General features: G+C 43.3%; 4 protein-coding genes across 4 annotated transcripts in view; 1 reads left to right on the forward strand and 3 right to left on the reverse strand.

Moving 5' to 3' along the window:
* Positions 1-2,090: 2,090 nt before the first annotated feature.
* Positions 2,091-4,037, reverse strand: admp (anti-dorsalizing morphogenic protein). Its single transcript, XM_027017419.2, has 5 exons — positions 3,728-4,037; positions 3,410-3,546; positions 3,144-3,266; positions 2,814-3,006; positions 2,091-2,553 (listed from the first exon to the last, which is right to left on the reverse strand). The coding sequence occupies exons 1-5, from the start codon at positions 4,035-4,037 to the stop codon at positions 2,126-2,128; spliced, it is 1,191 nt and encodes a 396-aa protein (XP_026873220.2). The 3' UTR covers positions 2,091-2,125.
* Positions 4,038-5,453: 1,416 nt separating this feature from the next.
* Positions 5,454-9,173, reverse strand: im:7138239 (uncharacterized protein LOC497366 homolog). Its single transcript, XM_027017444.2, has 7 exons — positions 9,104-9,173; positions 8,579-8,674; positions 8,191-8,330; positions 7,638-7,914; positions 7,182-7,363; positions 6,174-6,232; positions 5,454-5,695 (listed from the first exon to the last, which is right to left on the reverse strand). The coding sequence occupies exons 1-7, from the start codon at positions 9,156-9,158 to the stop codon at positions 5,545-5,547; spliced, it is 960 nt and encodes a 319-aa protein (XP_026873245.2). The 5' UTR covers positions 9,159-9,173; the 3' UTR covers positions 5,454-5,544.
* Positions 9,174-11,788: 2,615 nt separating this feature from the next.
* Positions 11,789-14,118, forward strand: LOC113581932 (serine/threonine-protein kinase NIM1). Its single transcript, XM_035528097.1, is given in 5 exon segments — positions 11,789-11,849; positions 12,054-12,335; positions 12,884-13,152; positions 13,388-14,021; positions 14,024-14,118. Coding segments are annotated over 5 exon segments (1,341 nt in total).
* Positions 14,119-19,755: 5,637 nt separating this feature from the next.
* Positions 19,756-20,000, reverse strand: part of ccl25a (chemokine (C-C motif) ligand 25a) — a 3,373-nt gene continuing 3,128 nt past the window's right edge. The window contains exon 5 of the mRNA XM_027017443.2: positions 19,756-20,000. This exon is cut by the window's right edge and continues 477 nt beyond it. The gene's annotated coding sequence lies outside the window, so the exon portion shown is untranslated.

Below are 20,000 nucleotides of genomic sequence, written 5' to 3' on the forward strand. Positions count from 1 at the left end.
CACCCTCCGTTCACAGCGCACACAACTACAACTCCCAGCTTCCCCGGCACAAGCTCACCAGATCCTCATCACCAAACTCTTAATGTATTAATGGTTTTTGCCTTAACTCTCGAGCCCCACCCTGTATCGCTAGATATTGCGCTAAAACGTTTAAGCACATTCAGAGTAAAGACAGGCGACTGTATGAATCAACATCATAAGTACTACTGAATTCATTTTCAGAATCCAGTTTGCCACACCAACCACAAGCTCCATTGGAGCAAATATGCCACAGTCTGATTGTCTTTGGGAGTGGAAGACAGTGTTTAGTTGCCATGTATTATGTATTATGTATTGGTAAGTATTACGCATTATGTATGTTTAATTCCTCTGCTGTTTGTGTTATCGTATTTAACATTATATCAACCCAGAATAAATCTGTCTAGTCAGCCTAAAAGATTGGTTACAATTTTTTTCTTGTTACCTTGATATTCTAGCTCATTTGATATTTAAAGTGTTATGGAATAAAAATTAAATGTTTCATATTTATTTTATTAGAAAGTATAATTGTGCATAAAGAAGTTTAACATTTACAAAAGTAATAAAACAATGAAAGAAAAGAGAGTTGGAGCTGAACATGCTTCAAAGATAAGAAATAAAAAATAATTTTAAAAAGGAATAAACTAAGAAAAGCAGAACTGAATAGTAATATCCAGCAAGGCATGATATCCTAGCAGAAGGATTATTGATAATGCAAATATACGTGTTGGAAAAAAAAAGATTTTTGTCTGGAAAGCAACAAAACAATGACAAAAAGAATAAAAAAGAATGGCTTCCCTGCCAACACACACACACTCACATATATACACACACACACACATATATACGCGCGCACACACATACACACGCACACATGCGCACACACGCACGCACACACACGCACACACACACACACACACACACACATACACTAAACACACCTCTGAAAGCATACTGTGACATGATTCTTGTGTGAGGGTCATACTGAATTCTAATGCAGTTCACTTTTTTCATGCTAGTGCTGATGAGCTCAATTCAACTTGCATTTAATACTTCAATCATTTCTTCAATTACTACTTCAATCAATTGTTCAATTATTACTTCAATCAATTTTTCAATTAATTCTTCATTTAATACTTCAATTAATTCTTCATTTAATACTTCTATTAATGCTTCATTTTTGCATCACACCACATTTAAATGCAAACTAGTTTTAAAAATTCAGCACTTCACAGGTTGTCATTAATACCGCCGTGTTTTCAAATCATAAAGGGATGCTGTGTGTCTTCAAAACCTCCATATATCTCCTCTGCACTATAGCATCTGCCGTAATATATATATGTTAGCTTCCTCTTTTAGCCATTTTCCCTCATGTGATCTACTACCTTTCTTCCACTGGCACTGAATATGAATGAAAGGATACCTTAATAATAATAATAATAATAATAGTGACATTTTTGTCACCTACTATGCTGGCTAGGATACGTTTTATGAGAAGACAACAAAGTACTTGGGTAAGTCGCTCTGGATATGAACGTCTTCTAAATGCCGAAAATGTCAGAAATGAAATGTCAGTGAAATTGACAGCAGCCCTTGACTGTAGGGCCTCCACATGTTTTAAATGAAACTTTGAATTTGTGTCATTTTTATCAAGTAATCTGAAAGCATATTCATAACTAATTAAATTAAACAGTGACTCAAGAAGGCGTTTTTGTTTAACAATTTATTTATACTTTATAATAGTTCACAACACACAATATACAAATGTACAAGTTTTACAGGGAACAAAATAAAGCTCCTTCATATATTAATTTTTCATATTTACATTTTTTACAAAGTTGTATGAAAAACCGAGTAGCATTTATGGGCAGTCCACCATTTCTATTGTGTTTTAAAGCAGGATTCCAAACACCACCTCTTACTAGTGCTATTGATTTTGCATTGAAGTAGCAAAAATTCACAAAACAAACCTTATAAGGTGTCACTGTTAGCAAACCATGCTGTTAATGTTGCCAGGCAACTGCTTTTCAAGCAGGCATGAAACTACTTCTTGTCTACGTGTCTCTGTTGGGCTTCTCATGCACGTGTTATTTCCAGTATTGGGGTGTCAGTGACATCCACAGCTCCCTGCTACCATGTCGTCGTACTGCTTCAGTACGACGTTCTCGTCGTCGTCGAAGTAGAGGAGGTTGATGGAGAAGAGCTTGTCAGGAACACAGCAGGGCGTCTCCACGGCTTTGCTCAGCTTTAGGGCATTGATGATGGACTGGACGGTGGCATGATTGGTCGGCCTCATGTTCTGTCCCAAGGGGAAGGGACAGAAGCCCTTGCAGTGGTAGGCGTTGTAGCCACGAGGAGACACGATCCACCCGGACCAGCCGATCTCCTCGAAGTCGACGTAGAGCGGCATCCGCTGGCACGGGAGCTTCTCGGGGAGATCATCGTAGTCGAGGGAGCGCGTGTGACGACGCTCCGAGGACGGCAGGGTCAGGCTGGGGAGAGGAAGGCTGGGACCTGCTGAGGAATCCTCAGGCCCTGGGGAAGAAAAGGACTTCAGGTTAGAGGAAACTGGGTCTGTGGGAAACGTCTTGCCGGAATCACCTTAACCTTCCCGATCCGTTCGTTAAAACCGCTTACACGCCACGGATTAGGTTCTCGTCCCTCGCTCTTGTAACTACGATACTTTTCGCGTTCGCTTTAGTGTAGCTACTGAAACATTCACAGTCATTACCGCGTAGTGTGCATTAGGATTCGATAATTAAACAAGCAGAGGGCGTAAAGGAGGGGGGGTGTACTTCTCTGAGCGGTCTCCGGTGAAGTGGCACGTCTGCTGTCGTCGGTGAAGAGCACCATCATGGGTTGTTTGCTGTGGTGGTGGCTCTGACCCGATGCGAATCGCACGGGCTTCAGGTCCGTCGCGGAACCCAGAGGCTGAACCGAAACCATCAAACTGAGGTCGCTGCGCTCATCCAGCATCCAGGTGCGTACCTACACAGCGCGTCCAGCAATAATGCGCAAAGATTCACCTTTACGAAACATACTTATAATAAAGACATTCTAATTCTGGTCTCAGTATGTGAAAAAAATCAAATAAAAGTGAAAAACGACAGTTTTGTTAAACTCACAGCTTGTGTGATGGTAAAAACCTCCCAACCATTGGAGTGTATGGGAATAAGCCTTGAAGATACGAGTTTCTTGCCCTGAGGGTTGTCCGTTTTGCTGCCATCAACAACCTGAAAGATACTGACCTGTGCACAAAAACAGGAGGGAGCCATTTCTATGCTTGCTGTCGGCCCTTTTATTTCCTGGCGCGATGTCGTGTCGTGCGCCACCTAGCAGGCCAGTGAAAACTCTGATCCGGTAACTGTGTTTTGGCAGGACGAGGTCTTACCTGGCAGAAATGATGCCTGTTGAACGTTAGTGCTTCCTGCGCCCTCAGTTTGAAAAGGTGGAGCTCCGCTGTGAGGACCTTTTCGCTTCTTGCCACGGACGACAAATTGAATAAAAATTCGATTTGTTCACTATGCACTGTTGAGTAAAACATAAACCGGAATTAGCGCCGATTGTGTACTATTCCGCGTTTAGCATACGCACCATCTAACCCATGTGAGAAGGAAACTGTTTAGATCTCGAAATAAGCAGTAACTAATACCAACTCAAACCATACTGACTGAAACAGAAAGCTGCTCATGTTAACGTCGTGTCTTACGTTTGTCGAAGAAACTGCGGACGGTGTTTCCCTGCAGTACCGTGGGGTCTTTGGTGACTCCGTCCACATCCGCCACTGTGTTGTACAGGTCCAGCATGTACTGGGGAGGCTGTTTGTGCCCGCGGACCAGAGACGCGGGGAGATCCTCCATGCCGAAGACTTCCAAGAGCCTTTTAATAGCTGCAGAGCGGACTTCCTTCGAGTCATTTTCTGTCTTAAACTGGTTTTCTAAATGGTTAGGGGATGGCCTAGGGTTGCCAGGACTTACAAGAGCGATCAGGAGCAACGCCACGGTCAGCATCTTGGTCATACCTGTATCCGATGCTCTGGACGCTCGTGTTCAGGGAGGTTACACCTGGCAGAGGCAACGGACTGAGCACCTTCTGGCCGGTACCACTTTATATGAGACCGGCCCGCGGTGTCTGAGTCTTCGGTAAACAGTGACAAAGAGGTGCTATTTGCTCGCAAATGTAAGTCAATGATCGCCGAGTGTAACGCAGAAGGTAATGGCGGTGTTAACAAGGTGTGAGTTCGAGTGATGATTTAGTCTGCCGGGTTCCTCGGATGCAAGAGCAAAGGAATTTATCTTGAGAACGTAGACATTCATTTAGAAAGGACTTCAAAAGGTCCCAAAGAAGGTTTATCAGTGTAAAGGGTGGGGAAAGGCCGTGTTTTTAATAAGAGCTCCATATACGCTGGAGATGGAGCAGACTGGGAGGAAGAGTTAGGAAGTTTGCACTCCGCAGGTGGTTAACGTCGTTAAGAATGGATCCATTAATGTAGACAAACGAGGAGGATTTGATACAACAGGAACAATTACCTTCTCAAAGCAAATGCACACAACACAACACCTGCTCAAACAAAGTCAACTCCACGTAGTTAACGAGCAGATGTTAAGAGCAGTTAGTTTAGGTTGAGCCTCTGTAATCAACCCATTCATTAGTGTCAGGCTCCGTTCATTTGAACCGACTGTTATCATGCACCGTTAATGAAAACAAGTTCTTTCCTCTCTAGTATAAACTGTCTACTAACATATAAACGCTTCGAAAATCTAACACTTTAATTCACTTATCGCTCGTTTCTTATTTCTCTGGGACTGTCCTGCTTGTTTAGAAATGTCACCATGTGGGAAATAGATTCACTATTGTTAATCTTAACAGAGGAAACCTTTGTTTTCCTTCGCTCGCACAGGCAGGTTTTATGGCCAACACTTGCAAGTTAAAGTGGGCCTCCACGCAGCGCAGGTGCTGCTGATGTCTACTGATGTCCTCTCAGTCTGCAAACACGATATTCACCTGCACAAATATCATCGCTCCTTAGAGCGTCATAATGGCTTCCTCGCGCCAGGCTATCGTAAGTCGCGCGCAGCTGTTATATGCCCCGGGCCCACACGCGCAGACAACACATAGACCTGCGCGTGAAAGCTCGTGGCTTCTTCTAAAAGACGTTTCATAGCGGCCAAACAAGTACGTGGCTTAAGAGCAGATTTGTTAAGAAAATGACAAAATAAAAATTTTAAGTGATGAGAAAAATCTTAGTGCGCTCCTTGTGTGTGTGCGTGCGTCTGTGAGTGTGTGTGTGTGTGTGTGTGTGCGCGCGCACGCGTTAGACATTTTAAAACACTTAATAAAATAAAGGACTCAATTAATGACATCATTGTATTTGTACAAATTATCTTTACATATTTTACATATATTACATCCACAGCTGAGACATGTCAGTTGAATATAAGAGACATATTTGTCCTCGACGAGCATGTGACATGTCTCCGTCACATCGCTGTAGTTATTGCGCACTCCCAGTAGAGGTCGCTGTGGCTAGGACTGGCAGAGGCACGACGTGATGGCCAGTACGGTGCGGATTTGGCCACGCTGATTCAGAAACGTGTGGCTCGCGTAGCTTTGCGGGACGCACGCGCTCCCTTGGCCTTCTGCCCACAGCAAACACTCGGCTGTACCGGACGCACTCCTGCGAAACAGTGCAAGCAAGTCTGAACACTGATTCTTAGTGCAGCCACGAAGTCTGAATGTCTAGTTAGCGGACTTAGATTGATTTATAACAGCAAGATTAGTGTAAAATTCAGGGGGGGGGGGGGGGGGGGGAAACATTATTCTGGTGTTTTGATAGACATTTGACAATGTTTTCACCATATGGAGTAGATGCGTTAATGAAGCTGAAATGTCAGTAAAAAAGTAGCCAGTGAACCAAGTAGATGCATTATGAGCTACAGAATTGGCACCATTGGCACCAACTCAAAGTTTCATTTCTCACAGAAGAACGCTACCCTTGAATAAGATTAAATTATCGGGACAAACTTTATCCAGATGAGTGTTTTAATGTCTTTCTCAAAGTTTTCAGACTGATCAAAGTGAAATGCAAATGTTTCGTGAACTGTGTGTGTGTGTGTTTTCTCTGTCTTTGTTACACTGGCTGTTTTGAAGCGTACCTGAGAAGACAGTGGCTTCCTGAAGTGCAGCTTCCCAAACATCTCCCCACATCTATTTCCTGCAAGAAAATTAGCAACACAAGAGAGAGGAGCAGTCATCTCACCACCAGCTACCAGCCAACGGCAGACCCCAGGGTGGGGGATGGGGGTTTCTTCTTTCCATGCTAAATGCTTTGATTTGGCACCTGCTGGGGCTCTGTGTGATCTGTTCCTCACACCTCCTTTGCAACAGATGGTCACCATTTCCCTCCCTTGACTCAAATACGCAAATTCTTGACTTTCACAATCCAAATGATACTTGATGGAAAATGAGGCCATGTGGGCACATGGTGTCAGTAAATCAATAAATCTATAAATCTATGGGGGTTTTAACAATGCAAAAACAATTAGTGTCATTTTAGGAAAGGATCACACAACAGGTACACAAGCTTTATTTTTGTTATTTATTCATTAACTTATTTATTTAGACTTTATTTGGATGATGCATAAAGTTACTACATTTTGTCTCGTATGTCTCGTGGTGTCTCAGCACTAAAAGTGTTCTTTAATTATAAATGAGTGACATCAGTCTCTCATTATGCATAATTTGGGGGTTAAAAGGAAGATGTGGATTGGGTTAAGGGAAACGGATCATCAATTTGACCCTTTTTTTGTCTGGCAAATGGAGATCACTTATTAGTCATGGCTGACACCACATGGAAATGACTAATTTCCTTCTTAACTGCAGACTCATGACCCTTGCTTTTATACTCCCAGATTTTTAAAAAAAGACAAAATGTTTATGTTTTATGGATGTAAATTATTTACTGATCTCATCTACAAGGTGTGTTGAGAAATTGGCTACTTATAATAACAATCATTTGTTGATATTAGAAATGCCAGTGGCTTACCTTTAGCAGTAACTAAATATCTGCACCCATTTACACCCAGTCATCCCTGTATCTAATATTCATGGATCATTTGAAGCCTTTTGGCTGGCAAGGTGTTTTTTAGTCTGTGAAAACCAACCTTCAGGGTTTCTTCCCTGAGTCCGTCGGCGTTGTATGACATCTCATAGTGATATTCCACGTAAGGGACTCTGTAGCATCCTTCTTTCACGTCACACCCCACCACGGTCTGAATGAGCTCCACTTTGTTTGGCGTGTCCACAACAGTGGAGTCAAATTTAGTGGGCACGCAGGAAAACCCCTCTGTGAAGAACCAAATCACAGTCTTTCAGTTAAACCAGCCTCGTTTATCATGACAGAAACAACTGTGACGAACAATTACAATATAAATGTTCTGTCTTCGCATTTCTCAGATTGCAACTATTTGAATATAGAACTGGTATTATAGAAATTATAGAAACAGGGACCGAGATTTAAGGAATATATTATTTATGCGATTAATATTTAGACGAATGAAATTACCGTTAAAATGTCTTTGAAAAGTTGCTGTAGGCATTTTTAACAGTATTTTTCTTACCTAGTTCACCTTTTGACCCTACACATTTCCCAACATCAACGACGGTCTCATACGGGGTTTCATAAAAGTACGTCTTGAGCGAGGGCGCGCGGATGCACCTCGTGACCTTTGCCTCGCAGTGACACTCTTCTATCACTTCGACCTCGCGCACACCGTCAAAAAGCATAACTTTGTCCACGCGCATGCCGGTAGGCTCGCAGGTTGAGCTCGCGCCGCATGACGGCACATTTCCCACGGTACTCGCGGACTCTCGATGGGGCGATCCCAGTAGTCGCGTCTGTTGAACAAGGGACACTATAATTCAGGAACCAAAATTTGGCCTGTGCTAATTCCACATATTATAACTGGATATCATAATGTAATAACATAACTGATATACTGTCAAAATATTGCAGTACTTTTAAATATGTACTAGGGTGTGAAGTAACTTATTCAACCTTCAGCTTGCTTGTTTGTCTGTCTGGTGGTTTGTTATTTCACTTGTATTGTGGCCAGTAGTGGTGTACAGCAGCTTGCTTTAATGTGGTATATTAGTGCTTTATTTCTGACTTACCTTTCTGTCTTTCAGGTAGTCCAGCATGGAGGAAGTTCTCGAGTAGCTCTGCACCCTGGCCTCAAAGGCAATTGGCTGCGACTGGCTGCAGTGAGTCCTGCACATACCCACGTCCATGTTTATGGGACTGCCTAGGATATCTGAGTTACAGCACAGGGGAAACAACCTTCAATCTTCAAACAGCCTGTCAATAAATCTTCCTCGGATTGTTACATTTAGAAATCGCAGAAGCTAGATATCATTCGCATTTTTCTTTTTTCTTTTTCTTTTTTTTTCGCTTCTTTGTTGGTTGGTCGGTTTCTTTTGGCTAAATATTTGTACCGAAGCAGTTATTTCTAGTCAGGACTGAAAGGGGGCGCCATGGCGTTGAACCAGTCCTGTCCTTTACCTTGTCCTATGTAGAGGAAGTGACTTTGTCTTCTACAGCAGGCTCTCTCTGCAAACAGGTTCCTTGACTCTGTGTGCTGGTTCAATACTGCCATAACTGTGAGACACACAAAAACACACGCAGTACACTCAGTACAGGACGACACGAAGGCAATAAAACAGCACAGTGAATGAGCAAAATTCTTATTTGTCATGTTTGGTCAGCAGTAGGCATTTACATTTTGGACAGACAAGACATGAAATATCATCCCTTAGTGTTTGCTTTGTAATAGTACAGTTTCACTATTTTCTCTGTGCAACCACAATGACCCACTGACACAAATAACAGGATTTGTTTCTTATTTGTTCATTTGTACATAAAACATTTGCTTCTAATACTAACGACACTATACAATTTTAAGGACCATTTCGGTTTAATATACTGCTCAAGTCCTTGAGATATAAGGGCAGGCAAACTGTGACTCTTTCACTGGCGGGTTTGTGTAGATGCTGTGTGAACAGAGGGAATGAAAAGAGTGCTACTTACAGCTCAGATGGCACACGCAGAGAAGGAGAAAAACACACGATGGCAACACATCCATGGTGACACTTCTGAGCATCGCACACATAAATGCCCACCCGGCTTCCCCTGCGTCTCTGCCGACTGTCACCGCTGTGCAACCCGCAAGGGAATATTTATAAGTGCCTGAGCCCCGCTCCCAGATGTGGCGGACTGAAGGTTCCCAACTGGTGCTGATTTAAAGCGGTGACGAATAATCAAATTTCCATTATTCTAATGCCTGCTGCTGGGCGGAGGCCACATCAAAGGGAATCCCACCCCCCAGACACCTGCGGCTCTTGTCACCTTCGAGGACGAGCCCCCTTGTTCTGGGTCGCGGGATCTCGGCAGGTCGGCGTGTCGCCCGGGTCGTACCCTCTCCCTGATTAACTTCTTAAGGGGTTTTTTGGCTCTAAGCGCCTCTCATTGAGGGGTATTATTCCTCCTTTATCTCGGGAGGAAGGTGTTTAGCACCTCTGCTTCAACCAAAACAGGGGCAGTCACTAGTAAAGCAAGCCCAGCAAAGCCCCCCCACCCACCCACCAACCGAGGACTACAACACCTTGGTGTTTATTCTGCACGAGCCAAATGGCGTGGGAGAAAGCGGTCAAAGCAGCACACGCACACACACACACATCCACACCCCCCCACACACACACTTCTCTGCGCAAAGGATAGATGATAGGATGACCCAAAGCAGAGAAGAATGTTATTGGAGATACTCACAGGCATTTTTACTTTGCTTTGATAGCACTCTCATCTTAGACAGACACTGACTTTACAGTTTCTTCTTCTGGTTACGCGTTTTCACCAAAGGCCAGACGCTTCCTCCATTTTGTCATGTGCCTGTTATTATGCTCCAGCTGATTGATGAATCTGTCTGATTAATGACGTGAAGTGCTAGTGAACACATGTACGTATGACACACGTTTCCTGGATGATGCAGAATGACGGTAGCTCAGCCCAGTCCTGCTTCTCCTGCCTGTGTATTCAGGACCTCTTTGATGTCCTGTCTTCCTGAGCCATTTCCACCCCTCTCATTTTAATCAGTGATCTTCAGTTACACCTTTAACACACACACACACACACACTCAGCACACTGATCACAGCTTTTTATCTTTGATCAAGGAGCACCTAAATGACACTTAGTCAGCTAATCATTAGCAGTCTGGATCTCGCATTCATGACTGTTGGAAGTCATTGGTTTATCTTCCACGGAGATTTACTATGATCCTGACAGGACTACTAAAGACAGTAATAACCACAGCCATTAATTACATGTGTTGAACATATACGGTAAACAATGTGATCAGATCAGAAGGTGAGACTTCCTTGCTTTGGAATTTCAGGAACAGCTGTTTGTCATGCCTGGTCTGGTCATAAAACACATGACCCAAAAACTTTCCACGAGGACAGAACAAGGGGCACACTGAGCCGAGAGATTTGGGAACGCTTGGCCACATTATCACTGTGCCTTTAATAAATGAGTAATGTTCCAGATTCATGTAGGAAACCTCAGATGAGCATGCACTAAATGTCTGAGTGGCAAATCTTTGTTCGGTGTGTTGAGAATGAGTCCCGCTTACTGGGTCTACATGTCATCCTATTTTCATGTCACATCATGTCCTCTCATTGTGTCCTACTGGACATCATAAGCTCTTAAGCAAGCAACCCTGCAGTTAGCATGCTAGTTGTGGCTGGAGACACTTTGCCATTACTTGTGGGGACATAGAGCCAAGTTACTTAGTTAATAACCAAGATATCCTAGTAGTAGACTGCAAAGTATGAGAGGGATAAGTGAACTGCCTGCAGGATCCAGTGGAGTGATCGATTCCAGTGGAACGTGGTGGTGAGTTGGAGCTGTACAGGTATGTGAGCACACATCTCTCACTCCTCTCTCTGAGCCTGCAAGGTTATCTGTGAGTCACGTGCCTGGATGTCCTCACTGGTACACAAAGTGCTGACTCCAAACATTTCATGAGATCTTAGCCTTGTGTGTGTGTGTGTGTGTGTGTGTGTGGAGAGAGAGTGAGAGGTGTATCTGTAATTGTCCCGTCTCCCTCGATTTCATGTAGATTCATCCTTCACCTGACTGAGGTGAAACTGGGCCCAGCTCTTTAGAGCAGCCCTGTACCATAACGCACATCTTCTGTTTCTGCTGTTGTTTATTTATTGTAATTTTTAAATGAGACCCCTAAAACTGAACCCTTAAATGAATCCTCAGACAGACACATACCCACCCAAAGACACACACACACACACACACACACACACACACACACACACACACACACTCAGTGGTTTAATAACCGATCTCAGTGACCTGCCGGTACACAGTGAGAACCTATAATCTCATCATTGCCTGTGTGAATGATTGACAGGTGTGTGGGTCAGTGGGTCTGGCCACTGGATTAGCCAGGCTTGATACGGTAGAGGCAGCTAAGCGGGGCAGCAGTCTGGAATTAAGTGAGCGAGTGTGTGTGGCGAGTCAGTGTGTGTCGCTCTGAAGTGGGTGCTGGATGCTCTCAAGGACTGCAAGAACATTCGGGGCTGTGAATACACCAAACGATCTGGATTATCACAAAGACGAGAGCTGGATTTGAATAGCGGACTGCCAGGTCTATTGACTGGAATAGCGGACTGCCAGGTCTAAGGGAACCAAGTAAGCTTGCCATGGTCCCGAACAGGAATGTGTACGGAAAACCAAAGAAAAGTGGGAAAGGACAGTCACTAGGTAAGCACGAAAAATAGAACAGAATTTCTTATGAATGCCAAAATTACTTTTTAATGGGTCTTAATGAGAATGACCATCTCACTTTTATAATGAATAGTTACTACTATATGTGTTTTCTGCACCTCTCTCATTCACTCTCTTTCTCCCTCTCACCCTCTCTCTCTCTCCCTCTCTCTCTCTCCCTCCTTCGCCATACCCCTCCAGGGTGGGCAGCTCATCAGACAGCGAGTCACAGGGGCCGCGCTACCCAGCATGCCTGGCGGGAGGTGTCCCTCCCCGAGGAGGTGGGAGAAGAGAGATCCGAGCCCCGGGAAGTGCAGGCCAAGTGCACGCCGCTTGAGGTCGCCGTGCATGACCTTGCTCACTGCGAGAGGGTGGTCAGGGACCTCACTTTCGGCAGGCGCATCGGCTTCTATCAGCTGCGTCACAACATCGGCAACGGGAACTTCTCCCAAGTCAGACTCGGCATCCATGACCTCACCAAAGGTGAGATTAGATCAAATGAGAACAGATTTTTTTTTTTTTAAGTGACGAGATCAGATAAAAACTGGAATCTTCGTCTTCTGTTTTGAGCATAATGATGTCAGCGTGTTCTCCCACATGAACTGCTCAGCCTGAGGAAGCAGAACTAGGTTAATCCTCATGTCACAAGGGCTCCGACAGTCTCGCTTATGCTTTGAATGACCTTTCCTGCAAATCCCGCTGGGAAAGGTCTTTAGGCAAAGACGCCAACAGCTCATATCGATGACATAAAAAGAAAATGATCATTTTAAATTGGTGGAAATAATGTGTTATTATTTCTCTTTATTGTTTATAGGTTTCCTGTTCTCTTTTTTGGGGCTGCCACAGATATTCTACTAAATTCAAATATTCCATTGCACATGTCTACTGCTTTCATCATATTCTCTCTCTCTCTCTCCCTCTCTCTCTCTCTCTCTCTCTCTCTCTCTCTGCCTTTTTATTTCTTTGTCATGTTTTTTTTTTTTTACCCATTATTTATATCTATTCTTTAAATCTCCTTCCACTTCTCCAAGAGCAAGTCGCCGTCAAAATCCTGGACAAAGTGCATCTGGACAAACACTCACAGCGACTATTCTCTGCTGAGGTCAGCTGCATGGAGAAACTGTCCCATCCCAATGTTGTGCGTCTGTACGAGGTAGTGGAGACCTTCAGACGCCTGTACCTGGTGATGGAGTACGCCTCTGGTGGAGAGCTATACTCCAGTATCTCCAGCAGGGGGCGAATGTCTGATGCTGAGAGTAGGCTGGTGTTCTCTCAGATCCTGTCCGCAGTCAGGTACATGGTGAGTGTCGCCAGAGACCTGAAATCGGATTCGTGTTATTCAATATATAAATATCCACAGCAGTTAGGAAGAAAGGCTCTGGATGAGTGATTGTTATGTGGATTCAGAAGCACTTTATCTGCCCCAGATCCTTGGAAGATCTGAACTTGGGGGGTTAGATACAGGCCTTATGCAGTTTCCTTTGATAGAAACGTTCATATTTGGATAACAGTCTCTGTGCTGTCCACACTCTCAGCATGACACTAACATCATCCACCGGGACCTGAAGGCCCAGAACGTGTTCTACGGCGCCGGCCATGTGGTCAAGGTGGGCGACTTTAGCTTCAGTGCTGAGGTCAGGCCCGACGAGGTGCTCTCCACCTTCTGCGGCTCTCTGCCCTACGCCGCTCCCGAGCTCTTCCGGGACGAGGCCTACGTAGGGTCGTTCGTGGACCTCTGGGCGTTGGGCGTGCTCCTGTACTTCATGGTGACCGCCTCGTTCCCCTTCAATGGCCCAGACCTGCCTAAGCTGCGAACAAGCGTGCTCCAGGGCACCTACGCCATGCCCTCCTACGTGCCCGAGCCATGCCGGAGGGTCATCGAGGGCCTCTTGACCCTGGAGCCTGCCCAGCGATCCCCTATCGCCCGGGTCATGGCCAGCGGCTGGCTGGGTGGCATCAGGTACCCGCTCCCATACCCCCCGGCACCCCCCACACCTGCGCACCTGGCGGCTCCGGCGGCGGAGCTCTGCGCCCGAGAGCGTGCAGTAAAGGAGGTACTGGAGGAGCTAGGGATCACCGAGGAGCACCTGAAGAACCACTCACAGCTGGACTGCCGGAGTCCTTTAACCGGAGCGTATCGCATTCTCCTGCACCGCATCCAGAAGAGGAGCGCAGCGGCCTCCGCCCGGAGCGCTTCTATCCCAGCCAACAGCACTGGTCCCACCCAACCTCTGCCTTCCACTTAGCATTGTGCTCCATCCTCTGACAGACTACACCCTGATCAGACCGCAGTGCAGGAAAGGAGAGTGCCATGCACCACTTATTATTACTTCATCACATTTGAACTGTCAAAGCCGAACAGAAGAGGCTGAACTGAACACTGAGTAAAATCTCGGCCTAGGTTCTGTGGCAACGTTTTTTCATCCTGCCCAGAAAATTCAGATATAAGGACTGGTGCTGAAAAATACTGACAACCCATTACAAGCAAACTAAGTGAGTTAAACAATACCTCTGACAGTCATTTGTTTATAATTAGTCCTGTAAAAGACTTTCAGCCAGCCAAATAATTGTTTCTCAGTGACCTAGATGAGTCATTCTGAGACCAGGCCAACGCCCACATGCCTTAGATGCCTTTTATAGGATATTACAGCTGTACCTTCATTGAAGTCCATGTTTCCCCCACTGTTTAGGTTTCATTCGCATCACTTCCATAAAAGTTTTTTTTTAGCTTTTGTGTCTTTTAATTACATTTAAAATTTGTTTTACGTTAAAGACATGTTTATGTGCTGTTGTGATCTGATGAAATGCATTATCATTATCATTCATGTGTCTTTCTGATATTTGGTGATCTTGTTACTTAATAATAGGGCTACACTATAAAAATTATTATCCTAAAAATATTTATAAGATTTGTCACATCTATATTGTTCAAAAGCAGCACAGCAAAGATGAAATGCTTAAAGCAGACCAAATGTGATTATTATCATGGAGGTTTTGCTCACCTCCCCTGAGTCATGTGCTCACACCTGCACACACCTGCACCTCGTTCCTCTAAACATATATAAACCCGTGGCAAAGTGTGCAGAGTGTTGCTCGTTGTTGACGTAGTGTGTTAATGCTCTTTCGTCATTGTTAAAATTTGCTTGTTCATTGTGTTTAATGTCAATCGTTACATGTTTATGTTGATCGTTTGTAATACATGTAAGTGTCGTTGTCATTTATGTAAATAAACGTATGTCCCAGACGTTGGAGTTTGTGCGTCCTGCCCCTCGGCCTGTGGCATTCGGGCCACCACGTGTTACGGGTCTGATATTAAACAATATATTATTTGTATTCTTTGCTTTTCTGTTTATTAGTCAATATGCCAAAGGTAAGAATTTTAAAAATACTATTTTCTTTTTGTACACAAATTTTGCATTTTATTGTCAACTTCTGACAGACCAAGTAACCTCAACTAGCACAAATTGTGTATCTATATTCAGTATGTAACATAATATTCAGTTTTGGAGTATTAAGAAAACATTAAGATAATCTGATAAGAAAGAAATCTTTGTTTGTACCTGCAGAGAGCAGCATGTGGTTGATTGAAACCTTTTTATACCGAGAAACAAGAAGTGTAGACATGAAAAAAGCATAACCACAGTCAGTATTCAGTTGTGTTTGTGATGAGAATACATATTTTTGATAAATTGACCTTATTTTCCATATTTCAAGTCACTGAAAGAACAAAGGTCAGCAAAATTGCAGGCAGATTTTAAAAAGGTGATTTGCAAGTTGGTGTGTTTTACAAATTCATTTGTTGACACGTTTAGATCACATGTATCCGATGGTAAAGGCAGGCGTTCAGTGAGGAAGAGGTTTTTTGGAAATGGTGCACGTGTTATCAGAACGTTTTCAGACTTGTTGGCTTTTGTGTGAATTGATGTTTGATCTCAGCCAACATTCATTTCAGGAATGGACAAAGCTGTCAGAGAGAATGTGCCATTATTCACACCTCTTTTATTCTTTTATTTATTTTAATTATTGGAACTTGCACATTTAATTTAATTTAATTGCACATTTAAGAGTCTGAATTACAGTCATTGGTTCAACCTCTCCCATTTCAGTTTTTTTAATATTGTCTCTACACAAATACACCAGTAGAAAAGTACAGTATACTATGTATGTGACAAATAAAACTTCGAAACTAGAAACTTTGAAGTATAATTAGGAAGCTTCATAACACTTCACAGTACAATTATAGCATTACAGTGTAATGGATCAAAATAACACTTTGTATTTGCATAATGTGATTATTCAACGTGTAGAAAGTAAGCATGGATGTGGTATCAATGCTCGGCCACAGACTGGCGCACAGTATATTGCATAGTGATTAAAGGTGTAATCACAGTGTAACAGCAGTGGTGTCATGTGAAGTGTCAGCCTTTACACGGATCTTAACCTGCAGATAAAAGTCACCAAGTAATGACAGTACTGTGCGAAGTTTTTCAGAAAACACAAACTGTGCAACAGTGTCTGAATGTCAAACAGTCAGGCATAATATGCAGTAATAGTTGGGACAGAACGATGCAGCTATACACGAATATGTGGATGTATACAAACATACAGTAGTGGCATCGTAATGGGAAATGCATGGATCGAAGCCCGGGTTAACACGACTAGTCTGCAAATCTGTAGCGCTCTCTAAACAGCGTCCCAGCATGCTCTCATACTCTCCCTCTGCTCTCAGATCTCCTCTCTGGAGTCCTATTAAAGGATGCCAGGCGGCTTGAAGATCTGCTGAGGATTGGAGAGGAGCCTGATTGCGAAAGTGGAAAACCATGGAACAGACACAAACAACACAGTTAACACACACACAGACTGTCTGTATCGTCTTTCGGAGAAATCTTCTCAAGGATCTAGACATATGGTGCTGTCCAAAATCACTGGCACTCCTGGCAAACGAACAAAAGTGGCTATATACTGTCCTATACTGAAAACATGATCTGACTATGCGAATACGATACTCGAGAGTTGGAAAGACACTCGAAAAGACAGCAATTGCGGATGCATTTCTTGCTAGAGCAACAGTATGCAATTTGTAACCAGCGTTGGCTGTAGGTCCAGAGTGTCAACTCGTAACCTGTAGGCCATGGGGCAGTAGGAATAATGACATGTGCTGGTGTACTGGTGTACTGGTGTGCTGGTGTACTGGTCTAGAGTGTCACTTACTCTTAATAAAACTAGTGTGTGTGGCAGTGGAGCATGGAGAGACCATATTCCAGGTCAGAACTATTAAACTGCTGTATTGGATAATGAACATAAAACACAAGGGCACCTGCCGTCTATCCCAGCAAAACAAAGAAGAAAAAAACCCAGTTCTCAACTGGCCTGGTGATGTCTGATGCTGAGCTTTATGTCTGGCTCCGCCCTCATGGGCCACTCTAACTTCCCATTGGCTACATTGATGGCATGCCAATAACATATGGGGGGGGAAAACAAAATAAAAGCTCCAAACCCAAAAGACAAATAAAACCGGAAACTACATATAAAAACTTACACTCTGACATGTTATATTAAAATTTCAGTTATTTGTTTGCAATTGTGATACAGTTGTCTCTCTAGATTTTTCAGATGCATGTGAAAGGGGAAAAAAATTTAAATTAAGACGCTTGCAGATCAAAAATAGACAAGTCAGATGTATTCAGAGAGGACTGATCCAAAGTTGTAGTTATTATACATGAATGGACGAGAAACCAAAGAACTCAAAAACAGTACAAATGGGACAAGCACGGGTCAGCAAAATGTGAGTCCAGAGTATACAAAAACACAGATCAGTCCAACTAAACAATCCAGAGGGGGATCAGGCACAGGGAATAACCAGAAGCCAAAACAGGTCGGCGACCAGAGCTACAAGCACAGTACCCACAAAGGACACTATATAGCAATACTTTACAACAGGTAAACACAAACATTCAGGTTAAAGAGACAGACACCAATAGGGAACTGCTGAAAACATTCCATAATTAGGAGAGGAAGGAGCTGGCTATGATTGGTGGAACTCGGTGCAGTTGTCAGGTGGTTGATGGGAAATGTAGTCAGAGGCAGGGAGTGTGACAAAAACAGACAAAAAGAAGATTTGGCTGTATAATGAGAAATTTCCATATGAAATGATATTCCAGCACATGAAAGCAACCATGCAACATGTTGGTCTTAAGACACAAATTAAATCACATCATGTCTTAATGTAGACATAGATCTTTGACAAGGAAATATAATTCCACATCTAAAATACATTACTGCTGATCTGAGCCATTATTAACAATTACAGCACTAAATCTTGTCACATTTAATAGGCCAGCAAAAGATAGAAATGAGAATGCTTTGGTAACATGTTGGCAGACTCATTTGCCTCATAGCTATATATTCATGTTATTATATTTGCTAAGCGATGGCAGAAGGCTAATTTTGGCTTTGAAACGTGCTATATTTCCCTCAAGCTTGCAGCCCTAGCTCTGACAGCATACGTTTAACACACACCAATTCAAATAAAGGCACTGACGCGCAAAGGTCACTCCAGGACAACTGACAGCCGAGCCAGTCACTGCTTTGGAATGGAGAGGACTTCAGGTGGTGGGAAGACCGCTTTATGAACGCTAGCATGCCGTTAGAAGCCTGCTAGGCTGTCAGAAGAGAGGCGTGCCCTCAGAACGGCTCCTGCAGACTCAGCGTCTGAAAACCTCTAGCTTACGATTTGGCAGGCCTCTTTTTATTCCAGCCAACGAGGTCGCTCACGATTAGCCTCCGGGGACAGTTGTGGCCTAGAAGATGTTGGAGACTGGAAGCAATAAATCATGGAGGAGGTGAAGTGTGAACACATATGCACATACTTCGTTGAGATGTTATCTGAGCTAACATGTCCTGACCACCTCTATGATACAAGCAAAGAAGAGATGAAACCTTGGTAAGTTGCCCACTGGTCCTGAAGAAACCCCAGGAGCTCAAAGATGAGACAACATGCTGAAACGTGTGCTTTACCGGAACCTGGGACACAAGGAGGCTGCAATACACAGTCCACTCCACTGAGTGTGTAAAGGAAAACAGTGCTATTATGAAACAACGTCCAGGGCTGATCATTGAATGAATAAGCACATAATCCAGCGTACTTGTGAATGATTTCCCTTGTCATCTAAAGAAAACTATATTGTATGTGTATTTACCTGGTCTTTCATAACATAGAAAAGTGAAATGATGCTTGGAGTGTGTTGGAGGGTGTTTAAGGTTATGAGCTTATGCTTGTACGATACATGGTACACCTAGCTGTAGAAAGTCAGTCAAGGTGATGTGCAGTTCTGTCCAAATTGAGTGTTTTCCCTGAAATATTTGAAACTTTCAAAGCATTTTATTCATCATTTTCACAGATTAGATTCAGTACTTGCTCCACTCACATTTAACTTTTGGTAATAGCTGCAGTTTGCTACCAGGATCCATAAAGGCCCTGGGTTTGAGCAGACACAGTATATGCATGGTAAAGTTTAAGAGAAATGTCACTGGACTAGCTGTTCTCTCAGACTTTAGCAGAGATGGGAATTCAACTACACACACACGCTAATTATGCATTTACAAGCTCATGTATTCAGTGAAGCGCTCATCTAATAAGAAGTATAAATGTTTATTAGTAATGTCCTTTGAGATCTTATATGCAAGCAGTGTGGTGATCACGGCACGACTGTGACATGAATTGGTTTTCGACCCTTTTGTGTCACGAGGTCCAAACATTAGCATAATGTTTCCAGATCTGGCAACCGTGTTCCTGCAGTGTTATGCGTAGAGATCTGAATCACAGCAGTATATGCGAGACGACAAAAAATCACAACATCGCACTGGAAAAGGAAACAGCTTTTTTATAGGTAATGTGTGAACACATACATATATTGACTTGCAATATAAAAATACTTTATCTGAAAAGCATCAATAATATTAAGAAAGGAAATTCCCATAACAGTGACTCAGACGTGCAATAGTTGAACATTTACAGACTTACTGTTGCAATAAATTTACATTCTCAATAGACTGGAAAAAGTGAATGCGACACAAATTATATTTTTTTACTAAAGCAAAAAACAGTGATTCCTTATTCTAAAGATACTCAGCAAAGTTACACTTATT

Source organism: Electrophorus electricus, chromosome 7, assembly GCF_013358815.1.
Source record: "Electrophorus electricus isolate fEleEle1 chromosome 7, fEleEle1.pri, whole genome shotgun sequence".
NCBI lineage: Eukaryota > Metazoa > Chordata > Actinopteri > Gymnotiformes > Gymnotidae > Electrophorus > Electrophorus electricus.